The sequence below is a fragment of the Maylandia zebra genome, linkage group LG23 (assembly GCF_041146795.1).
Source record: "Maylandia zebra isolate NMK-2024a linkage group LG23, Mzebra_GT3a, whole genome shotgun sequence".
In the NCBI taxonomy this organism is placed as follows: Eukaryota; Metazoa; Chordata; class Actinopteri; order Cichliformes; family Cichlidae; genus Maylandia; species Maylandia zebra.
Window position 1 is genome coordinate 9,560,815 of NC_135188.1, and position 19,739 is coordinate 9,580,553.

Below are 19,739 nucleotides of genomic sequence, written 5' to 3' on the forward strand. Positions count from 1 at the left end.
GTGAAATATTTATTAATATGAATTAGCAGGCCTCATTGTCAATAGATATACCATGCTAGCAAAGCTAAACATTCAATAATGACTTAGCATTCCACCCTCTCAGCCAACTCCCCCCCCCCCCCCCCCAAAAAAAACCCCCCCAAAACACAAAAATGCTAAAAATACGACTTTCAACCTGAAGTTAACAAAGAGGCGACACTTTGGTGATAAATTCCAACTTCAGTATAGTCAGTGTTTTCGCTAATTAGCAAATGCTAATCTGCTAGCACGACAAGCTAAAATAGCTAATAGTTATTGGATATGATCGCTTTTTAACCTTTAATCTCTAACTATAGTCTTTTCACTTGCAATAACACACTGGATACTACATGTCATTATGTGTTTGAACGAGTTAAAGTATAAAAAGTGTCTGCAAGAGCCAGATATCCAGCAAACTCATGTCCAAACAGAATGGGTCTTTATTCAGGAAGTGAAAGAAAGGAAAAGAGATTGTAATCAACACCCCATTTAAATACAAAAACAAAAATAAAAATAAACATGATATTCATTTTGCATATCAAAGAACCATTCAGTAATAATTACAATCCAAACATCTCATAAACGACTTTTGTGAAGCTATACACACAAACTCTGATTTAGAAATTAGTCACTTTAACAATAAAATTACAAATATTTAGCTTTAAAAATAATTAAACTCAAAATAATATTTTAGCAATTAGCATCTTTAAATTATATATAGTGTTTTTCACATAAAAATACAAAATAATACCAATGACATTTAAATATGAAAAATTATTCCAAGAACCTGCTACTATCAAATAAAAGAAAATGTGGGAAAAAACAAGATGAAAAGAAATAGAAATATGCATGAAAAAGTCTCTCCTTTTGTTAGCAAAACACTATCCAAAATAACTACAATCATTTACATCAGTACAAAGATATCTGGATTTAAAAATACTTGCAATGAAAAAACGGGGTATCTTTTTCTGACAGTAAAAAATGACACTGTGGATCAGAAATTTGCAAAATATGCAATGAAAAAAATAAATCTGCATTAAAAAGGTTTACACTGTAGTTCTTACTTTTATACAAACATTAGAAACAGTATTGCACATCACAACACAGATTCGAGGTTAGTCAGCCTTTCAAAATGTGTTATATTCAAGTTTCAGAGCATCTACGAGGACAGGCAGCTGGGGCCTCGATGCAACAGGGGAGAATCTCAAGTGTCTTCCCAGAATATAATAAAACCTTCATGTTTCCTTCCATTAAATCAAACGTGTCATGTGTATCAAAATAAGAATCAGCTGTATATCAAAAACTTTGATGTTACTAATGATGTGATTCTTTGTCAACCAAAACTTTTGGACATAATTAGGGGTAAATAAAATCGAAATATCAGTCCTATTTAAATAGAAAAATACAATCAAAATCAACTCATTTTTTCGTCTACAAAAATAGTGAAATAAATATGATTTTTACAAAAGCAAGGACACATACAGAACCAAGTAACAGTGTTTAACATAGAAAATAGAAGCTCACAAAAACAGCACGAGTCAAGTGTTACAGGTGACGATATTCAAACATTATCAGACGCCATGAGAACCAAAGCCACGAGGAGGAAGAGGGGCCAGAGCGGGAGCCCAGTCTTTAGCTTTCACCTCCCATCAGGTTGCAGGCCGCGACGCCTTTCCGACTCCCGCTCCTCGTAACACCCGGACCATTTTAGAATATATTAGAAAACATTTGCTTTTTGCTCTACTCACACAAAACATAGCTAACTTAAGACCACTGCTCCACGCTACACTTTAAATAAGTCATTATGGGGAAAAAATATGATAAATTCTACCTATAAATAGGTGAAAACTTTCATAATTCGCTTCTAAACACAAGGGGTGAAGGAGACGGAAAACGAGCAGGGATACAGAAAAGTAGTGCATAATGTATATTATATATTAAAAAAAAAAAAAAAAAACAACATATTGAAGGGCCAGTGATGAGTAAATTGTTCACACAAACAATTTCAATTACACAACTCAACTAGTCTCAGTTCCATTAAGGTTTTGTAACAGTACACAGTTGACGCCTGAACACTGATACCGAGGAGCACACACACAGGGGCATGAGACACTAAAACCACGACAACACGAGAGCGACACACTTGTACAGTACCAAACAGACGGCTGGGCGACCGTCCTCACAAAAAAGATTGTCCCTAAAGAGTTTTTCAAGGGTCGAGGAGGAAATTAAACAAACAATAAAAAGAAAAAGATCATCTTTAGCGAAGACCACGCGTCACTGTCTTCATCGTGGACAAGTGTGGTGAGGAGATGTGGAGATGCTTCATCTTCCGGTAACTGCGTCAGTGTTTCCTTGGATTTATGGAGCTGCAGCCACACAGCATGGAAGCCTGACTGTTACATTACAAAATAAGCAGTTTAGTGTGTTTGAACAATGCTCAATAACACGGAGCACGCCAAACTGACAAAGTCTTTCATTTGCGTCTGGTCTGCTGGTGAAGCTACACCAGATTAGCCTTTGGAACCACACAAAGATATGGATAGGAAGAGTGAAGGTGGAGTCATTCTTCTCTACGAAATCTGTTGATAGCTAAACTAGAGCCTCAGTCTACACTAACAACAGTCACACAGCACATGGACGACACACAAACACAAACCACTGAACACCACTCTGCTTCTCAATGGCATTTTTTTGTTGTTTTTTTTTTGCTATACAAGCCACCACGTGACAACGTGATGGCATCCACTAAGTCTACAGTAGAACCAATATCACTTTTTGTATTGTTAGTATGTAAACAGATCAAACAACAGAGAAACATCAAAGCATGCAAGTTTAAATATGTTTTTTTAACTCATTTATCTTAGTCTGATTTTTTTTCCCCTCTTAGGCATTTGTACTTGATGATCATGCTACTCATTATAGAATTGTTACGTCTTGTCTGCATTTATTATTTCAGTGGTTTGTTTTTTCCTGACATATATCCAGCATGCTATTTGTGTAGCTAAGCCTATTGTCATTATATGCACTCTTAAATCTTTCTATGGCAATGGGGGCCAGAAGTGTTCGAGTGCATACTGCATTTCGTTTTACATGATTCAGGTTTATAAATGGCATTAAATATAATACCTACACATCTATTCATATATATGTATATATAGCAGCAAAGCTTCTGAAATAGCTCGGTCAGTATAAATGTTGAATACAGTTGCAGAAAAGCAGATTTTGTATTTTGAGGTATCACTCTACGGGTCAGTATGAGCGCAAAAATAACCCTAGTGTCTTCTTTTTTTTACATTTCAATAAACTCTCTAACAAGAAGAAAGAGCCCATGGCAAAGTTAAAAACAAACAAACAACGGTTTGCTTTGTGGCAGAAAATGTGTCAATTTTAAGCTTCCTATATTTTTTTCTACCTTTGGTTAATGACCCGGGGCAGGCGTCAACATTATAGAATCGAGGTTTTCCCAGAAATAAGTGTGCACTGAACGCACCGTGGGGTGGCTAGCAGCAGACAGACAGACAAGCTGCCCCCATGCAAAAACATTCCCGTATCTACGTTAAATCTCACATACAAAAATAATGATAATAAAAAAAGCTACAAAAATCAATCTCTTTTTTTGTTTTTTAAATCTCCTCTTAGAAAAGATGAAAGTACCACAAAAGAGTTGTAGAGTTGTCAGAGCCTGAGATGTGCGGGGGGTTTTGGTGAAAAACTGAGGCTTGTGGTGTTTGGCTGCTACAAAAGATATATAGATATATAGTATATACTGTATAGTGTTATGTACTTGATTATACTGATAGCTTAGGAAGCAGGAGAGGCTGAGCGATGCTCTTTTTCCTGTTAGCCAGTGTTTAATTTCCCTTTCCCCTAACTGTGTTACCATGAAATTGGGGGTCGCAATCTCTAATTCCAGCGGAAGTGAATCTGGCGAGGGCGGTCGGCGCCTTCTTTAACCAGAGGCTTGTGAAACTCCCGTCCGGCACGGGAGTGGATGTTAGCCCAGCAGAACTCGCAGTAGTACTGAAGACAGGTGACGTTAGCACAGAAAAAAGGAGCAAATTTCCCTCCACAACGAGCACCCTGGCACTCATCACAGAGCTGATCATCCAGGACGTAGGGCTTCACCTCCACCTGCACATTAACGAGACATAATGTCAGCTGTAACGAAGGAAACAAGCTTAACGAAGCACAGGCAGAGAGAAAACCTTATTTAACCAGCCCTAACAAGCGTTTGCTTATCATAACAACAAGCCCCTTCTTCTCTGTAGGGATGCTGATAACACACAAAAAGATGCAAATACACACACACTTGCACGCGCGAATGGCATAAATTACACATCACCATGACAACTATGTCATATACCATGAATCCTACTGATTCCTAAAGTCTGAAAAGTTTAATTTACGGTAATAAAATATCTCGAAGCCTTTTATTTGTGATCGTTAGTAAAATTTTGAGATTCTGCTTATAAATAAAATATTTAGTGAAATATGTATCATACTGTAGATTCCTACCATCTTTTGTTCCTTTATGGAATTAGTATGTTATCTTATGTTCTTGCATACAATGTCACAACCCACAAATGTGCAACATTAAAGCTAGAGAAGTTTGGCTGATTATGTCTACATTGTAACAAGTGGGAAAACCTGTTTATTTCTCCTAAACGGTGCTACATTTCTAAGTAACATACATTTGAGGGTGGGGCAGCAGCGTTGAGAATGTGGGTTGTGCCCATGAAAAACTTGCTAAATCTTCTCTGCCAATGCCAAACACCTTAATCTACTGAAGTTCGATTGGTTTCATTTATTTGAGTGAATGATTGCTGATTGTAGAATGGGTTGGTGTTTCCACATGCTACAGGGGCCTCTGTTTGTTAAATTAGCACATTTTTAAATTGCCAACATGTTTTATTTCTTTAGTTTTTAATCATCCAATCCAATAAATGAGAAGAAACAAGAGCCAGTAGCAGAAAAAACTGTTTGCCATTGACAGATGCAAAATACCAGCAACACTGAACAGTGAAACAAAGTGCTTCACTGACCACTACACTGAGCACAGAGGTTTCTATAAACCAAATGACCACATTCCTTTGATAGTGTGCTGCTTTTCTTGAGGTTTCAAAAAGTGTTACATTTAATTACAAAAAAAATTCTGAAACCCTGATATACACTAAAAAGTCGAAGACGGGGGAAATATTAATGAAAGGAGGGTGGTCATACCCTCTTATCAATGTCAGCATGCTGCAGCTGGACGAATCTCGCGCTGATGGCAGCGATGTAACTCTGTTGGTTTGAGAAAGCCACTCGTCCTGCCCCCTTTGGGTATTTGAGCTCTGGATCTGTATCAATTCCTGCGTAGCACACTCCACCATAGAGGCGATCCATAATCATGGCCAACTCGACTAGTAAAAAAATGAACAGAGGACAAAAAGATGAATTTAAATATGTGAAAAAACAGATACAAGATGTGGATTTGAGAACAGAAGAGAAGCTATCAGAAGCTTATTTTTAGTCCAAGTTATCATTGCACGCATAGCTTGAATTCATCTCTATTAAGATGCAATACTAGTCGTAGAGAAACAAGTTGGCTATATTTACTTGCTCTCAGAGGACGAGGGACGCCGCCCACAAAGATGGTCTTGCGGGGATCAAGAGGCTGAGATCCATCCATCACAAAATCGCTGTCGCTCAGGTTCCAAGGACGAATTTGCACCTGGTGTCAAAGTCTAACAAGATTAGATCACCTTTCCCCCCTATAGGAAAATTGTGCCCATATAGCTTCTTTTCACAGCGAGCTGGTACTGCTGTGCCACAGAGTATATTTAAAGATGGATATTGCTATATTTTCTGCTGCTTTAACCACATGTGCCTGCAATCAAATCAGTCCCTCGCTCTGGCTGTTAGACACAATGAAGTCATTTTAAGGTACTTCCATGTTGGCATCACTATTCAGACACAAAAGCTACACCCATCTTTTAAATTATTATTATTTAAGTGTTTAAAGATTTAAAAGCAATTTTTGAAAAACTCACAGGTTTGTCCTTGATGGTGGGGCTGGAGACACACAGGTAAAGCTTCCCATCCTCCTCCATACAGGCTTCAATCAGAGCCTGCACCGAGCTCTCTTCCTGGAACAGCAGGAATGCATAGCCTAGGAAACGTATATAAAAAGCTTCAGTGTACATGCATATAAGAACAAGAGAGGGTATAACAAAGGTGCTCACCTTGGTTTGTCACTATTCAAATGACATTCACTTATTTGCATCATATCATAATACCGTGCAGGCTCAATGTAAATACTGGTAACCAGCCATAAATAGGTGAGCTTGATGCTTTTGCTAATACCTTTAGGCGGAAAGTAGGATTTACTCTCTGCTTTGTGTGGCCAGTCCACCACAAGGTGACCAAAGCGGCGGAAGCTTGAGGTTATTTCATCTAAGGGAATTTGACATGTGACACGTAAGTAGGGAGATAAATCATAGAATTTTTTTTTTTAAAGGACTGGCAGTACAACACAATCATGAAATCATTTCTTTACTCACCTTCGTCTATGTCAGGAGGCAAACCTCCCACAAACACCTTACGAGAGAAGCGCTCGATGCGTTCCCCGTTTTGGTGAGGGTAACAGTTGGGAGAGCCAAGGACTCCTGGGACACCCTGGTTGCCATGGCCATCATCAAGGAGATTGTCATCAATAGGGAAGAGAGAGGAGCGGCCTGGTGGACAAAAAAAGGCAGGCAAGGCTACAGCAAATGTCAAGCATGCTATTAAACATTCACAAGCAGAAACCCTCACGAACATGTTTCCAATCCCAGTCACATTTCCTCTCCTTGAGGCAATGTTACATCTCTGCTATGACAGGGACGTACTGAGATGAGAGGCTTTCTATAAAATAATGTTTCTGCTTTTATTGCACTTTATTGCTGAGTGGATGTGAGGCCAAGCACCAGCTTAAAGTGAGGATTATGTACAATTTGTTTTTTTACAGATCCGAGACTGGGACACGCAATCATGTGTGCTCCACCCAGAGCAGCGTGGCAGATAAAGCGTGTGTGGAAAGGCAGGCCGAGTGGAGCGAAGCTGTTAACATAATGGCTAAGCACTATGGAGTCCCAAAGTGTTCAAATATATACCAGACGACACAAGTTATTTTAAAAGAATAAATAATGAATTAAGTTATTCATTATATAGCAAATATAAATGAAATGAGGGGATTTCTTTAGCACATTCTTTGCATTATATTAGATAAAATGTGAATTATTGGACCAAAGTCTTTAGCCAGCAAAGGAAAGAAATCAAATTAATCTGATTCAACTAGCAGCTGCTTCTGTCAGAGCATAAGGACAGACGCAGCTTACAAGCCAAAAAAGTGAAGCCATCACAGAAGTGGCTTAAAAGAGGATTCTTTTTATGAGCCACCAGGGGGCGACTCGTGGTTGCAAAATCAAAAAACAACAAACAAAAAAAACAACAACCCTCACTTCCCTTTATTTGTGGTCTCAGTAGAACACTTTCCTGCAGGATTTATGGGCTCAGCTGCTAGTTTAAGGTCATACTGAAGAAAATATCAAGACCTTATTGTAAATTACATATTGATTATTCAGGATAATAATTTATCATTGACAAGTCGTTACCCTGTTAGCTTGCCATTTCACAGTCGAGCACATCTGGTTCAGAAACACCAAGATGTAGATGGTTAAAATACTGAGCTCGGAGGTCCATAACAGAACTTCTCAAACAAACAGGTGGTGTCGGGGTTTTGGAATAAAATCACTGTTATTATGAACATGAATGATATAATAATATTTTAGAAGATTAGTATATTTTAATAATTTATTATTTTTAGAAACCAATGGGATGTTTCTACAGGGTTTTGGACTTCTGCAGAAAATAAGCTCTGTGGGAAATAAAGGTTCTCTTTAAAGGTTTGCGCGGCTCCTCGTTATAGGTGCCGAGTGATTTCAAGATAATCTTCACATATTCAATCCATTTTCACAGTTTTTTTTAAGTGTGGATACATTTGGCAGAAGTAAAAACACATATTTTGAGGTATAAATAAGCTGCACCCTAGCAGCATGACTTCAGCCTGACTATCACTAACCTCCTTTGTTTGCTACCAAAACTTGAGATACAGTTTCAAAATTCACAAGTGGGGAACAAAACGTGAAAATATCTAAAGTTTGTGTAAAACACAGACCTTATTTTAAGCACACAGTCAAAAATCTATACAAAGTGCTACATGCTAACCTATTTTATTTATACTTTGGGTTTCCATAGAGCAGAGGCTATAAACACCACCAAACATGAAACCCTAAACTTAATGTATGTCTGGATACTGAAACAACACATTTTTCTTTGTATATTTTTTTAATAGTCAATCAGAAATTTGATGAGCAAAATTCTGTGTTCCCAAATTTAAAAGCAGAAAACAGTGAAGTCTAAGTCCAGACTTAAGGCCTCAGTTTGGTATCTATTTAAGCAATAACACATGCCACAAGGAAAAAGCCACAAGTAAAGAGACACGCTAGAGAAAGCTGAATTTACCTCGACGCCTCCCATAGCTCCTGGCTGCATGTAGAAAAGTACAAGAGTGCAAGTTTCAGCTATGAAACATTTCTCAGAGGGCATTTGTAACTGTAGACTTTAATCTGCTGATCCAACCCAACCAGCTTTTATTCAAGTCACCGACTAATGAGCTAAACTGAGATACTTTTAAAAAAGGACTTAAATCCTCCTGAAACCCAAAACAAAAATTATTATTTTTTCCAAACTTCCAAAATGCTGTGGCAAGGAAGCCTGAGGGGCTGCATCTGTCATATACTTGATGAAAGCAATACACAGAAAGCCCAGAAGCCTATAAATGACATTTACACAAATGTTGTTATTTTGCACAAAAAGGTTTTAAATGCGATCAAAAACCAGAAAAAGGAAAACTGTTTAAAGGCCAAAGCCCTAAATATGCTCTGGCAGGGACAAGAAATCTAATTACACACAGCAGCATAGATGGCGTTGAAAAGGGGACAAAAATTATTTTCTGATTATTGAGTCTCAGGAGGAAATGGCAACCAGAACTTATTAAAAACACTCATAATTACTCCCAAATGTTGTCTGACCCCGATTTATGTCTCGCTAATACTGTTACAAAACACGGTTTTATTTTTTTGACAACTGGATGTGTCTCCAAATGTGAAGCTAAAAAAACAAAAACACAGGGACTATTCAGGGCAACAATTATTCTAATTAACACAAGAAAATTTAATTGGAGGCAACCTGGAACAACCTTTGTCATTCAAGTACTACACAAAACGAGCACAGTAAATTTTCAGTTATACCACATAGCCACTTTAATGCCAACAAAACAGTTGAACAGCTGGTTAAAAAAACTGAACCCATTTAACGGGTACTGTCAGATACTCTGCAGCAGATGCAGCAGAGGTGACACTGCGTGGCCTTATTGCACCACAGTGAGTGCGTCTAATGAGGCTAAAGAGTAATGGTGGGAGCATCATGAGAGCTGCAGACACAGGAGGATGGTGCTAGGAGATAATTACCATTGAGCATGAGTAGGCCGTCAGCCCCGGGGTTAGGGCATCCCACACGGCCTGATGTGAGAAACAGACACACACACGCAGAAAACACACACACAAATAGGAATGAGACATAGAGCAGATGGAGAAGACAGGGCAAAGCCAATGCATGTACATGGGAATAACCACACAAAAATGCACGCACACACATAAACAGAAAAAACAACTGTCTTTTCACATGTCTAAGTTGAGCACAAACAGGAGCAAATGTTTTTTTCCCCCATAAATGACCACATACTGTTTCAGCTTTCCGACCAAACTACAGTGGAATTACTTGTTTTATTTAAGGCGATAACAACGTCCATTTAAAAAAAAAACAAACAAACATTTTAATGCAAAGACCTAGCAAGTTCTGAGCTGAACAAGACAATTTCTCCCCTTTTTTTTTTTTACATTCTGCTTTGGAAACGATTGAGGAAAAAAAACACTTGTTATAGTAACCCAATTTCCCATCATATTTAGTTTTACAGTGGTTTCTCAATCGTACTAATGAATCAAAAATCACAAATACCAAATTCTAGATCACAGCATTCATTGTGAAATGTCAGATAAATTAAGTCACTAATAAGATACAAATATATTAAAAATGTGTTGCCTTATGAGAAGCTACATTTGGAGCCGTTATCCAGAATGCTGTGTTGTGTTAACCATGTCAGTGCTATAAATGGCAGAGCGGACCCCTGCAACCCCCCCTTCCATCTCACCTCTCTTAGCTGTCATATGCAGCGTGTGAAAGTGTGATCACATCTAAAATTAGAGTAGACCCCCCCAACCCCCCACGCTTTGCTGTGCACACTGGCCCGTGTCCTCTCCATCTGCTCCGGCAGGAAAAACAAGAAACTCGCCCAAGAAAGGAGGGCGCAGGTTGAGTAATAATCTTAGCCAACTGCAAATGAGAAAATCCACACAGGAAATTTTATACGTGTTTGCAAACCTCAACTGTTTGTCTTTTAACCAGTGATGAGTTTTTCTTCTTTGTAATATTTTAAAGTGAGAGTGTTTTTGGCTTGTCAGGCTGTAAAAGAGCTACGAGCAGCCGTCAGTAGGAGCTGTTATTTGACACTGCTCCTCTGATGTCCAGCAGTTGAGCACAGGAGGCCAGGACAGTGTCGATCTACGATAAATTCTCTGCTTGGTCCTGCCAAGAAGTGAGGAATAATTCAGCAGTTACACAGATCCGTTAATATATTTTTAAGGTGTAAAATACACATGTTTGACAGTTACAGATGTTTTCTGATATTAGTAAAGAAAAATGCCATGGTTTCTCTTTTTCCTGACCTCCAGCTCTGAGTCAGATCAGTGTGCTGTTCAGGTTAAGTAGGAACAGGATCAGAGCTGGAAGGTCATGTAAATGTGCAGCTGGTGGCACAAGTATTAAGCTCTCAGCACGGAGAAAATAAGCTGGTGTGTGGAAAAACAGCACAGCTCTGGGAGCAATGGGCCTGTCACTTCCCTGCACGATGTCGGGTTGCCTCCGCGAACACGATCGCCTCCCTCTGACCCCACGAACTGAGACTGAAAGGGAAAGGCCAGCTTACCTTTCATCGGATCCTGCTCAGCTCGCATGATGTCAATCAGAGAGCTCTCCAGGGAGTGCATGTTCAGACTGTCGTACATCCTGGTGCGATCCTGAAAAAATACAGGTGACATTTCTTTTTTTAATCATCCAGAGTTTGACAAAACAAACAAACGTCACGGTGCACGAATAAATCCTCACGTTTCTCACACACCTTCGGGATTTGGCTTATGAATAATAAAACCTTTGAAGCACAGGGTATTTGGCTTAACATGCGCCTCACGCTCGGATTAACATTTTTTCCGTATTTATTCACTTCAGGAGTCTAAAGGTAAGTTTACAGGCAGCCTACACAACGGATTCCCCAAGCTCTCTGGACTGCTTCCAAGATGCAGACAAAGAGAGAAAATGGAAACTAAAACCAGGAGCGGCATTTCACAATAGAGCTGAGATGGAGGTTGGGAGTTTGTCAGCAGAACAGTGAAGTTGATCATCTTATTATTCTAGCCAGAGTGCCAAGTCCACCTTATAACACACAGCACAATGACAGGCTAATGTCCCAACTCTATGATAGTTAATAGCAGCATGTCGCTTCTGTGTAAGCAACAGTAATTCAGAAAATGATCACACGGTAACTGCGCAAAATACAAAATGCTATCAAAAAATTTACAATTAAAATGCAATAGCATGCAACTTCTTGCATTTGTGTTGGTCAAGCTTCAACTTGAACTTCATTTCAGGTAAGGGGACAAAATCACAGGAAGTCAAATTTCACAAGGACGGCTGATGATAAGTGACAACTGTGCTGGTGTAACCAGAAACGGTTTCCCTGCATTGTACTAGAGTGCACTGTCATGTGAAAACGTTCAGGTAGATGTAAAAACGCAGATTAGTTTGAGATCGAGGTTCACTTTAGCGCTCTGTTTCAAGTCTGGGGAGTGCTTGAGCGCTGCAGAGCTTCACAGTGAGACAATCCTGAAGGGGGCCAACTTTAAAGTGAGTGTTTTTTGCTTTTTAATAGTTTTGGAACTTTTTGACCAAACCCTTTCACTGCTGCATTATGAGAATGATTAACAGGTTCACACTGGTCTTTATGTGTCATAAACCTGCCAACTTTAGAGACGAAGGACAGCGACTTTTGCCTGCTTCCTTGCCAAAGGGGATGGGTGGCCAAATTTCAGGCTGGATGTGGGGATTTTCAGGGGATTTGTGTCTCCAGCTGGAATTGAACCAGGACCTTTTGCTTGCCAGCGGACCACTAGTTAATTTAAATTGGCTTAATTTTTTTAATATCCCTTTCCTTCACAGATTTTTTCATGTAAATATTCCAGGCTTGAAGAAATCTTGGTGATATTTCTATCATCACATCAATAGTGCACGTGTTTTTTCTTTGAAGTGCTAAACAGCAACCTGTTTACTGTTGATCATTTAGTTTGAGTAATTTTCATGACAGGCCAAGGATTCTGGAGGGTTCTGTGTTAACAAGAAGACTGATGTAATGGGTGACAATGAGCAATGGGAAACCTGACGTTGCTGGATGATCTTTTTTCTTTAGCGTCATAGTATTTTAGGGTGATCACATCAGTTAATTGCAGGAAACTTGCAGCCTTTCTTAGAGAAACAACAAGTGACTAGCCCCACTAAAGGCTAACTGAAGGCAGAGGTGCTGTTCCTTTTGTCCCCAGTTTACCTCTGTGTTATGTTAAAAACATGACACAGCAGAGATACAGTCTGTCACTGACTGCCAAACATTAAACAGAGAGGAAGGAAGGAAAAGACTTGGAATCTGAAAAATTCCAGTAGTGACACTGTTTATGGAAATTAACAATCCATGCAGTCGCGTCTGTTTCCTGGAATAGGAAGCGCTGCACTTCTTGGCACTGATAATACTAATAATTTGAGCTCATAGCAACAGTCGTACCATTTGGTGACACCATTAATAAGGTGATATCATTAGATCGGTCTGAATGAGTCACGGCCATACCCGCATTAATCTTAGAATTGATTCAGGCAAAGTCGCTCATAATCTGAAAGGTTTTGTGGATTTGATTTTATATTAATTGTGTGTTGAGGTCCTTAAAGGCACATTTAAACTTTTAATCAATTGATGCACTTTGAGTGTCCAAGCTGTGCAGTTTTTAACATTAAAATGTCTCTTACATGAAGCCTATAACTGAATGATTTTATAGAAGAATTCAACAGCAACACCGAGCTCTTTCAATGCAAGTCGCACTGGAAATGATAAACTATGACAAAGAATGATATTAAACATGGAGTTTCAGGGAACAATACTGCCTCATAAATGTTCCTAAGAACTCAGTAATATCAATTCAAAACAAGTAAAACACTGTTCAAAGTGCCTGTATCCCAGGGGGAGATTTTCTGAAGGCTTTCCTGACTATGACTCCATTTCTTTGCAGGCACGAGAATCGAAACATCAAATCACAATGCAAATTATGTTCTTTGAAAATAGCAACCAGTCTCACGGCACACGCAGACGTCTCTTTACACTTGGCAAAGATCTAGGCTTCGCAATCTTCCACATCAGGTTACTTTGCTTTTTTCTGCATTCTGTGTAAGTTTGATTGCTAACTTGAAACTCCAGGCAAGGTTTAATTCAGTGTGTGCACGGGAGGTGTGTTACTATGACGATCACAAGTGTCTGGGTCCCATTTTAAGAAAAATATAAAGTGACATATGGGGCATCACTTGAATTGTGCTGCAAGCCTTGGTTCTGAAGCATGTGCTATAAGCTATGTGTTGTACAAAAGTGATACATTCTGAGTGCAACGTGTAAAAGTTAAATGGATGACTCTGTGTGTGGTTCAATGCATTAATTAAAGATAATTATACACAAATAAACCGAGCACAAGGCACTACATAAATGTCTTCAGGGGTTATAAATCAGTTCATGTTTTTAGTTCTGGTAAAAACATTTTTCCTACACAGGAGGTAACTGTAATAAAATAATCTTCCTAAATCAGTTTTGTGAATTGGGATTTCATTTACTAACACACACAACAGACGTTCTTGTTTAAGAAATAGTGAGAAAAAGGAAAATTTTGTTAAATTAGGTAAGTCACTGTACTTAGTCATCCCACAGAGGCCCATTCTGAGCCTGGAAAAACACTGTATCAGCGACACGAAAGAGACAAAGATTAATCCAATTTTGTGAACAAATGGGAATTTTGTTTTTGGCAGGAAAATTAGAACGATGTGATTAAAATATGACTAAACGATGACCATCTGGACCCTGAAGCATTAAAAGGGGAAAGTAGATGCACTGATGATCATAGAGTCCCTCAGTTCATTTAAGTACACAAAAAATATATCATTAATGTTAGAAACGTGACAATATTCAGAAATTAGACACATAGGCAGCATATTGTAGTGTCAATTTTCTGATGAAGATATGGGAATGGATGTGGTAATATGTTGTTTAGACATGTATAGAGAACATTTGGAATGTGCATTTACTCTTTTGATGTCATTTGCTCCACACGACCTCGTTCTTGTTTACTGTCAGTTCTGCCAAGCCAGGCTACAGATGCCTACCCAAAAGAAAATCCCACATTTTTGGTCATTGGGAGAAACACATCTACTTTTAAATATCATTTGCTCTTCGAGAGGCCTTTTGTATTACACAACAAGTCTATTTAAGAAGGTATTTAAAGAAAAGAAGGAGTGAGTTTGTTACCTAGAAAACTTAACTTTCATTAGTTTCATTGCAAGTACCAGTGAAATTGTAACTTTTCATTAGCCATATAAAGACCATAGTATAGACACTTGTCTTTCTGAATAATAGCAAAAACCTGAATATTTTATGCAAGTAAACAACTGTATTTCTGATACTTTCATTAGGTAGACCACAACTTGGAATATGACCTTTTAAAGTTTGGCAAAGGAGCAGTTTTAGTGGCAAAAGGCGTTAACTTCCTGAAAATAAAGCAGCCCAGCCGAGATCCTCAGATCTAAAAACTCTTGCTTATGTTTCTCCTGTTGATAGAAAGAATTATTATCCCCTTTTAGTTTATACCTCATCAAGTAAAGTTAAGTAAAACTATCCCTTCAGAGACCTTCATCATTTAATTTGTCTAACATCTAATTCGTGTGATTGATTTAACCTCTGTCGCCAGCTCTTTCCCACCTTTAAACCCACTGATTCTCACACTGTCAAACAAAAACCCTTCTGTTACCCCCCACACACACCAAACCAATGATCCTACAAAACCTACAAAACATACCTGCAGGGGCAACAAGGTGTTGCTGTTGCTGTCTGTGCGAAACATGTTCTCCTCTATCCAGGACTTAGGCCCCAGTGATCCGCCAGAGCGTGGGAACTTGGGAGGAGCGATGACATTGCTTGAGAAGGGCTTCTTCAGGGGTGAGACGTGACTGACTGAGCCAGGTACACCCATGCCGCTCCCTCTGCGGTGGTCCCGGCCCCAGGACATCCCCCCGGAGCCCCAGCCATTGCCTTGGTGACTACCCCAGGGAGATGGTTTCACCATGGGCTGTGCAAACATAAAGATAATATGGAGTTAAAGAGAACTGAGAGCTTTATCATGTCTGTAATACACAAATATTTTTTGTATTTACAACATCCATTTCATCCTATCTTGCCTTTCTTTCCTTTCACAGCCACAGCTTGATCTGCTCCTGTAACGGGTGGCTGGATAAGAAGATTTAGGGCTTTAAGACTAATACTAAGTATCCCGTGCGCTGCAACACCACCTCTGTAACTTACACACAGTCTCTCTCCACCTGGACCTTGGGTCCCCTCTTAAGCATCATGCATTGGATTGCATTGTGCTTAATCTCACATGTGAATCAAACACAGAGGAGAAACAACTTTCTGTTTCTTCTGCACTCAATGCTTAATGTAAACTGAAAACCTTTGGACTCACTGGCATCGTCCATGTTCTAATAGTGCTGTATTTGAGGAACAGAGTTAATAATCTAAAAAAAAAAAAAAAAAAAAAGGATAACAGAAGTGCTTTTAAGCAGAATCATAAGAGAGAGACTCAGCACTCTGAGAAAGGGAAGTGGAAAAATCTATGAGCAAAGTTGAAAGAACGCTCTTTTTAAAGCTACTGTTGGGAAATCCATGTCCTGGTTGCCACTGAAATTAAAGTTAGTTTAGATGAAGCTTCCAAAAAACAAACAAACAAACAAAAAAGATCCAATAAGCACCCAGAGACATTTCAAGATGGCTGCCGAGTACCAAAACTTGCTTCTAGAAGGACATTTACATGAAAAGAGGCTGTTTTAGAGTCCTGTTAGAAATGAATGTACCAAACCTCACATACAAAAAACACGATTCACAAAATATGCATTTAGTAACTAACAAAATAGAAAAGATGCAGCATTTTCTTATGTTTTTCACTTTAAAATTGAACTTGCACGTAATGGTGGGGATCACCTTTATGCGGTTGTCTGTGTTGGTTTCATGAAAATATATTTACATAGGACTCAGAGCAAAGGGCTAAAGGTTAGTGAAACAGGAACACCACACATGCACTACAGGCACACCCAGTCACATACATACTTCCATGCACACACCCAATGTGCAAATTGCATTACGGAGAAACCTGAAGCTGAAGGCTACAAACCCCCAACTGCTGCATGACTGGACTGCTCATGTGAGCTTCTGCTGTTGCTGCATTTCCTCAGGGCATTGCAACCGACAACCATCACACCACCAAGATACTGGACGCTTTTCATTTCACCCAAATATAAGCACCCATTTACGACAACAAACCCTGCAAACCTTTGTATTCCCACTGAGTGCACCACAAGGCAGGGATGGCCCTGTGCCATGTGACCACATCCCACAGCCAGCTTCCAGGAGAGAACAACAGCTAGATTCAGTGATGCTCCCTTGTAACCCTGTTCACCCCTCCCTCTCTTTGCCTAAAGAGTAGACTTGAGCCCTTGCATAATGCATTATGCATTTGTCATTATGCATCAAGATAAAAATAGTTTATTATTCAAGGTAAAGATTATACATGAATTCACATACACACATTAATCTATAAAGGCTTTATAACTACATTGTGACAAAATATCCCCAACCTAAGGACGTGCCAGAGTCAGCTTTCACAAAACTATAGACCTAATGGATTGGCTACAGATTTGGAGAGTCTTAATATCTACATTCGCTTATGATAGTTACATTAATGGGAATAGGAGACCCGGCCATGCTCCCCAGCAGCTCACCTGATGTTGGTTGTAGTTGTTCCTCTGCTGCAGGAAGGCGCCCTGCTGGGGATGCATCTGGGGACTAACGGGGGACCTGCGACTTTGCGGCTGCTGAGGGACGTTTATCTGGGGTGAGAAAGGACCGCTGAAGCCCTGCACGTTAATCCCGGCGCACGGATTAGCTGACACCGGAGAAAAACTCTGGAAGAAGGCCGGGTTGATGGAGGAGGGGATACCTGGGTAGAAGCTGTTGTCAGAGTCCGCGTTGGGCATATGGTTAATGGCGTTCGCGTGGATGGGGTTGATGGAGTTGGGTGCGGGCGGGGGAGAGGAGCTGGTCTGAACGGACCAAGGGGTGCCGAACCCAGGGAGGGAAGGTGAAGACGAACCCGCACTGGCGCTCTGCAACTCCTGGGTGGGGAGGTTCGGGAACGCGGCGCCGAGACCTCCGGACAACATGTTGCCGGTGCTGCTGCTGCTGCCATTGCCGTTATTTATATGGTGGGCGATAGGGGAGTCCATTTGGATCTTGTTTAGGTTTACGGAAGTGGGCAATGGCGACGCGGCATCAGCTTCAGCCTCTTCCACTGGAGAGCCGCGGGGGTCAGCGGCGCTGAGTTTGGTCTTGGAGAAGGGCTGCCTCTGCGGCAGGTGACTGAAACGTCCCTGGGGTGGGGTCGGCTCTGTGGGGCTGAACTCAGTGTGCTGACCTAACTGCTGATGTATTTTTCTGCTGTGCTGAAGGTCACAGATAGACTGCGTCGGGCAGAAATGATCAGGGAAAGCTATCTTCTGCTCTACGTGGTTATAATCCGGCGTGAACGAGCTCAGCTGGCCGTCGTTGTGCCTGTCGGTTTGGTTCGGCTGCTTTCCGGGTTTGCTGACCGGGCTGCTGCTGCGGTCCGTTTCCGTGGTTGACGGGGGTAACTGTGTGGTTGTCACCCCCACAGGGTCATCCTGCATGTTTTACTGATGCGCAGCAACTGACAGAAACAGCAGGGACGAGGCGACGCTGCTGAAAGGCGAAAAGAGGGAGGAAAACCGGTAGGACGAGGCGTAGTATCCGTCCGCCGATGTAAAATACTAAATTCGACGTTTAAATAAGGCAAGAAATGCCGACGAGAATATATTTAACCAGCGTTCCTAAATGAGGTCTATTCAAAGAGTGTGTGTGAAAAGGCTGCAGACTACAGCGCTGAGAGGAGGGGGTCTGGCCTGTGCAAATAGTCAGCTCGCTCGATGCCTAATCTCTGTTTCACTCGGTGATATTATCATCTGACTAAAGACCGAGCTTTTTAGGCCTTGTACACTAGCCTAGCCTGTACGGTCCATTCCTGTCCGACCGTTCTGCCCCCTCCTCTGGTTACCGGCTGTGCTGCTGCGGCAGAGGATTAAAGATCCCCGACTCAATCGACGTCACGACCGCATCACGCCTGTGCGCCCGCCTCGAGCCCGAGCTGCAAAGAGGACCGCATTGTTTACGTCACTTTTTCATTATTCATAAAGTGCAGTAGGCCTAAAACCCTCAGCAAAAAAAGGCCACTGTAGGCTGACTGTGGCCCTAATTATGACCAATAATTTTATGACTAATACTGCCGCGTGACTAATTTGTATGGCCATGTAGCGAAGTGACCCTATAGCAACCATTGCAAACTACTAGTCAGTTATCATATTCATATTCATCGTCAACTATTCAAGAGCCAATAACCCTTTCGTATTTATATTTCACAATACATGGTGTTAATTTGAAATATTTTATTTCAACTAAAGTGACATTCAGAAGCCTAATTCAAACGCCCAGCCAGGATACATTACGCACTCTTATTGAACTGGATGTTAACGCCACTTTGGCCTCTCTATTCTGCATGTCTCCCCAATAGTGCTTTGAAAAAAGCTCAAGCATTTCCAGGGTACACGTTGTACAGTTTTCATCCGCCCGTGCCTATCAGTATTCAGTCCACAACCATCGTGCGTGCGTCTGCGCCAGCGTCACTTTACGCATGTACGCCGACAAGCTAAATATAGTTTTCTATGTCAGCGCGTGTCAGGGGAGATGAATCTTCTTCGCCTGCACTGAACTCAAAGCTGACAAGTAACCCCAACATATGATTTGCCACCAGCAGCAGCTCTATGTGGCTACTAGGTAATCTTTTTCTTTTTGGAGCGAGTGAGAGAGCGCATCCCGGGTATGCCACCAACTGACTGTGTTTTAGGACACAAGGCAGAAACAACAGAATGTTTTAGATGGTCTCTTCCCTCAGCAGCTGAGTGGTAGATGCCTTTAATTCATTTTAAAATACAAAACAAGCATCCGTTGGGAATTGGAGGTATACAAATGGGAAAAAAATCCGTTCTTATTTCGACAGAAAGCCCACTTTCAGTGTGTTACTCCACTGCATTTTCTATGTTAGCAC

The 19,739-nt window shown here is 40.6% G+C and overlaps 1 protein-coding gene across 4 annotated transcripts; it reads right to left on the reverse strand.

Moving 5' to 3' along the window:
• Positions 1-440: 440 nt before the first annotated feature.
• Positions 441-18,714, reverse strand: cpeb2 (cytoplasmic polyadenylation element binding protein 2). Of its 4 annotated transcripts, XM_004557088.4 has the most exons (11): positions 17,344-18,714; positions 15,369-15,638; positions 11,147-11,237; positions 9,573-9,623; positions 8,566-8,589; positions 6,564-6,737; positions 6,367-6,456; positions 6,054-6,172; positions 5,620-5,734; positions 5,242-5,423; positions 441-4,152 (listed from the first exon to the last, which is right to left on the reverse strand). In XM_004557088.4, the coding sequence occupies exons 1-11, from the start codon at positions 18,286-18,288 to the stop codon at positions 3,925-3,927; spliced, it is 2,289 nt and encodes a 762-aa protein (XP_004557145.1). In that variant the 5' UTR covers positions 18,289-18,714; the 3' UTR covers positions 441-3,924. The 4 variants fall into 4 exon arrangements, with proteins under 4 accessions (XP_004557145.1, XP_004557147.1, XP_004557146.1 ...); XM_004557090.4 differs by lacking the exon at positions 9,573-9,623; XM_004557089.4 differs by lacking the exon at positions 8,566-8,589.
• Positions 18,715-19,739: the final 1,025 nt, after the last annotated feature.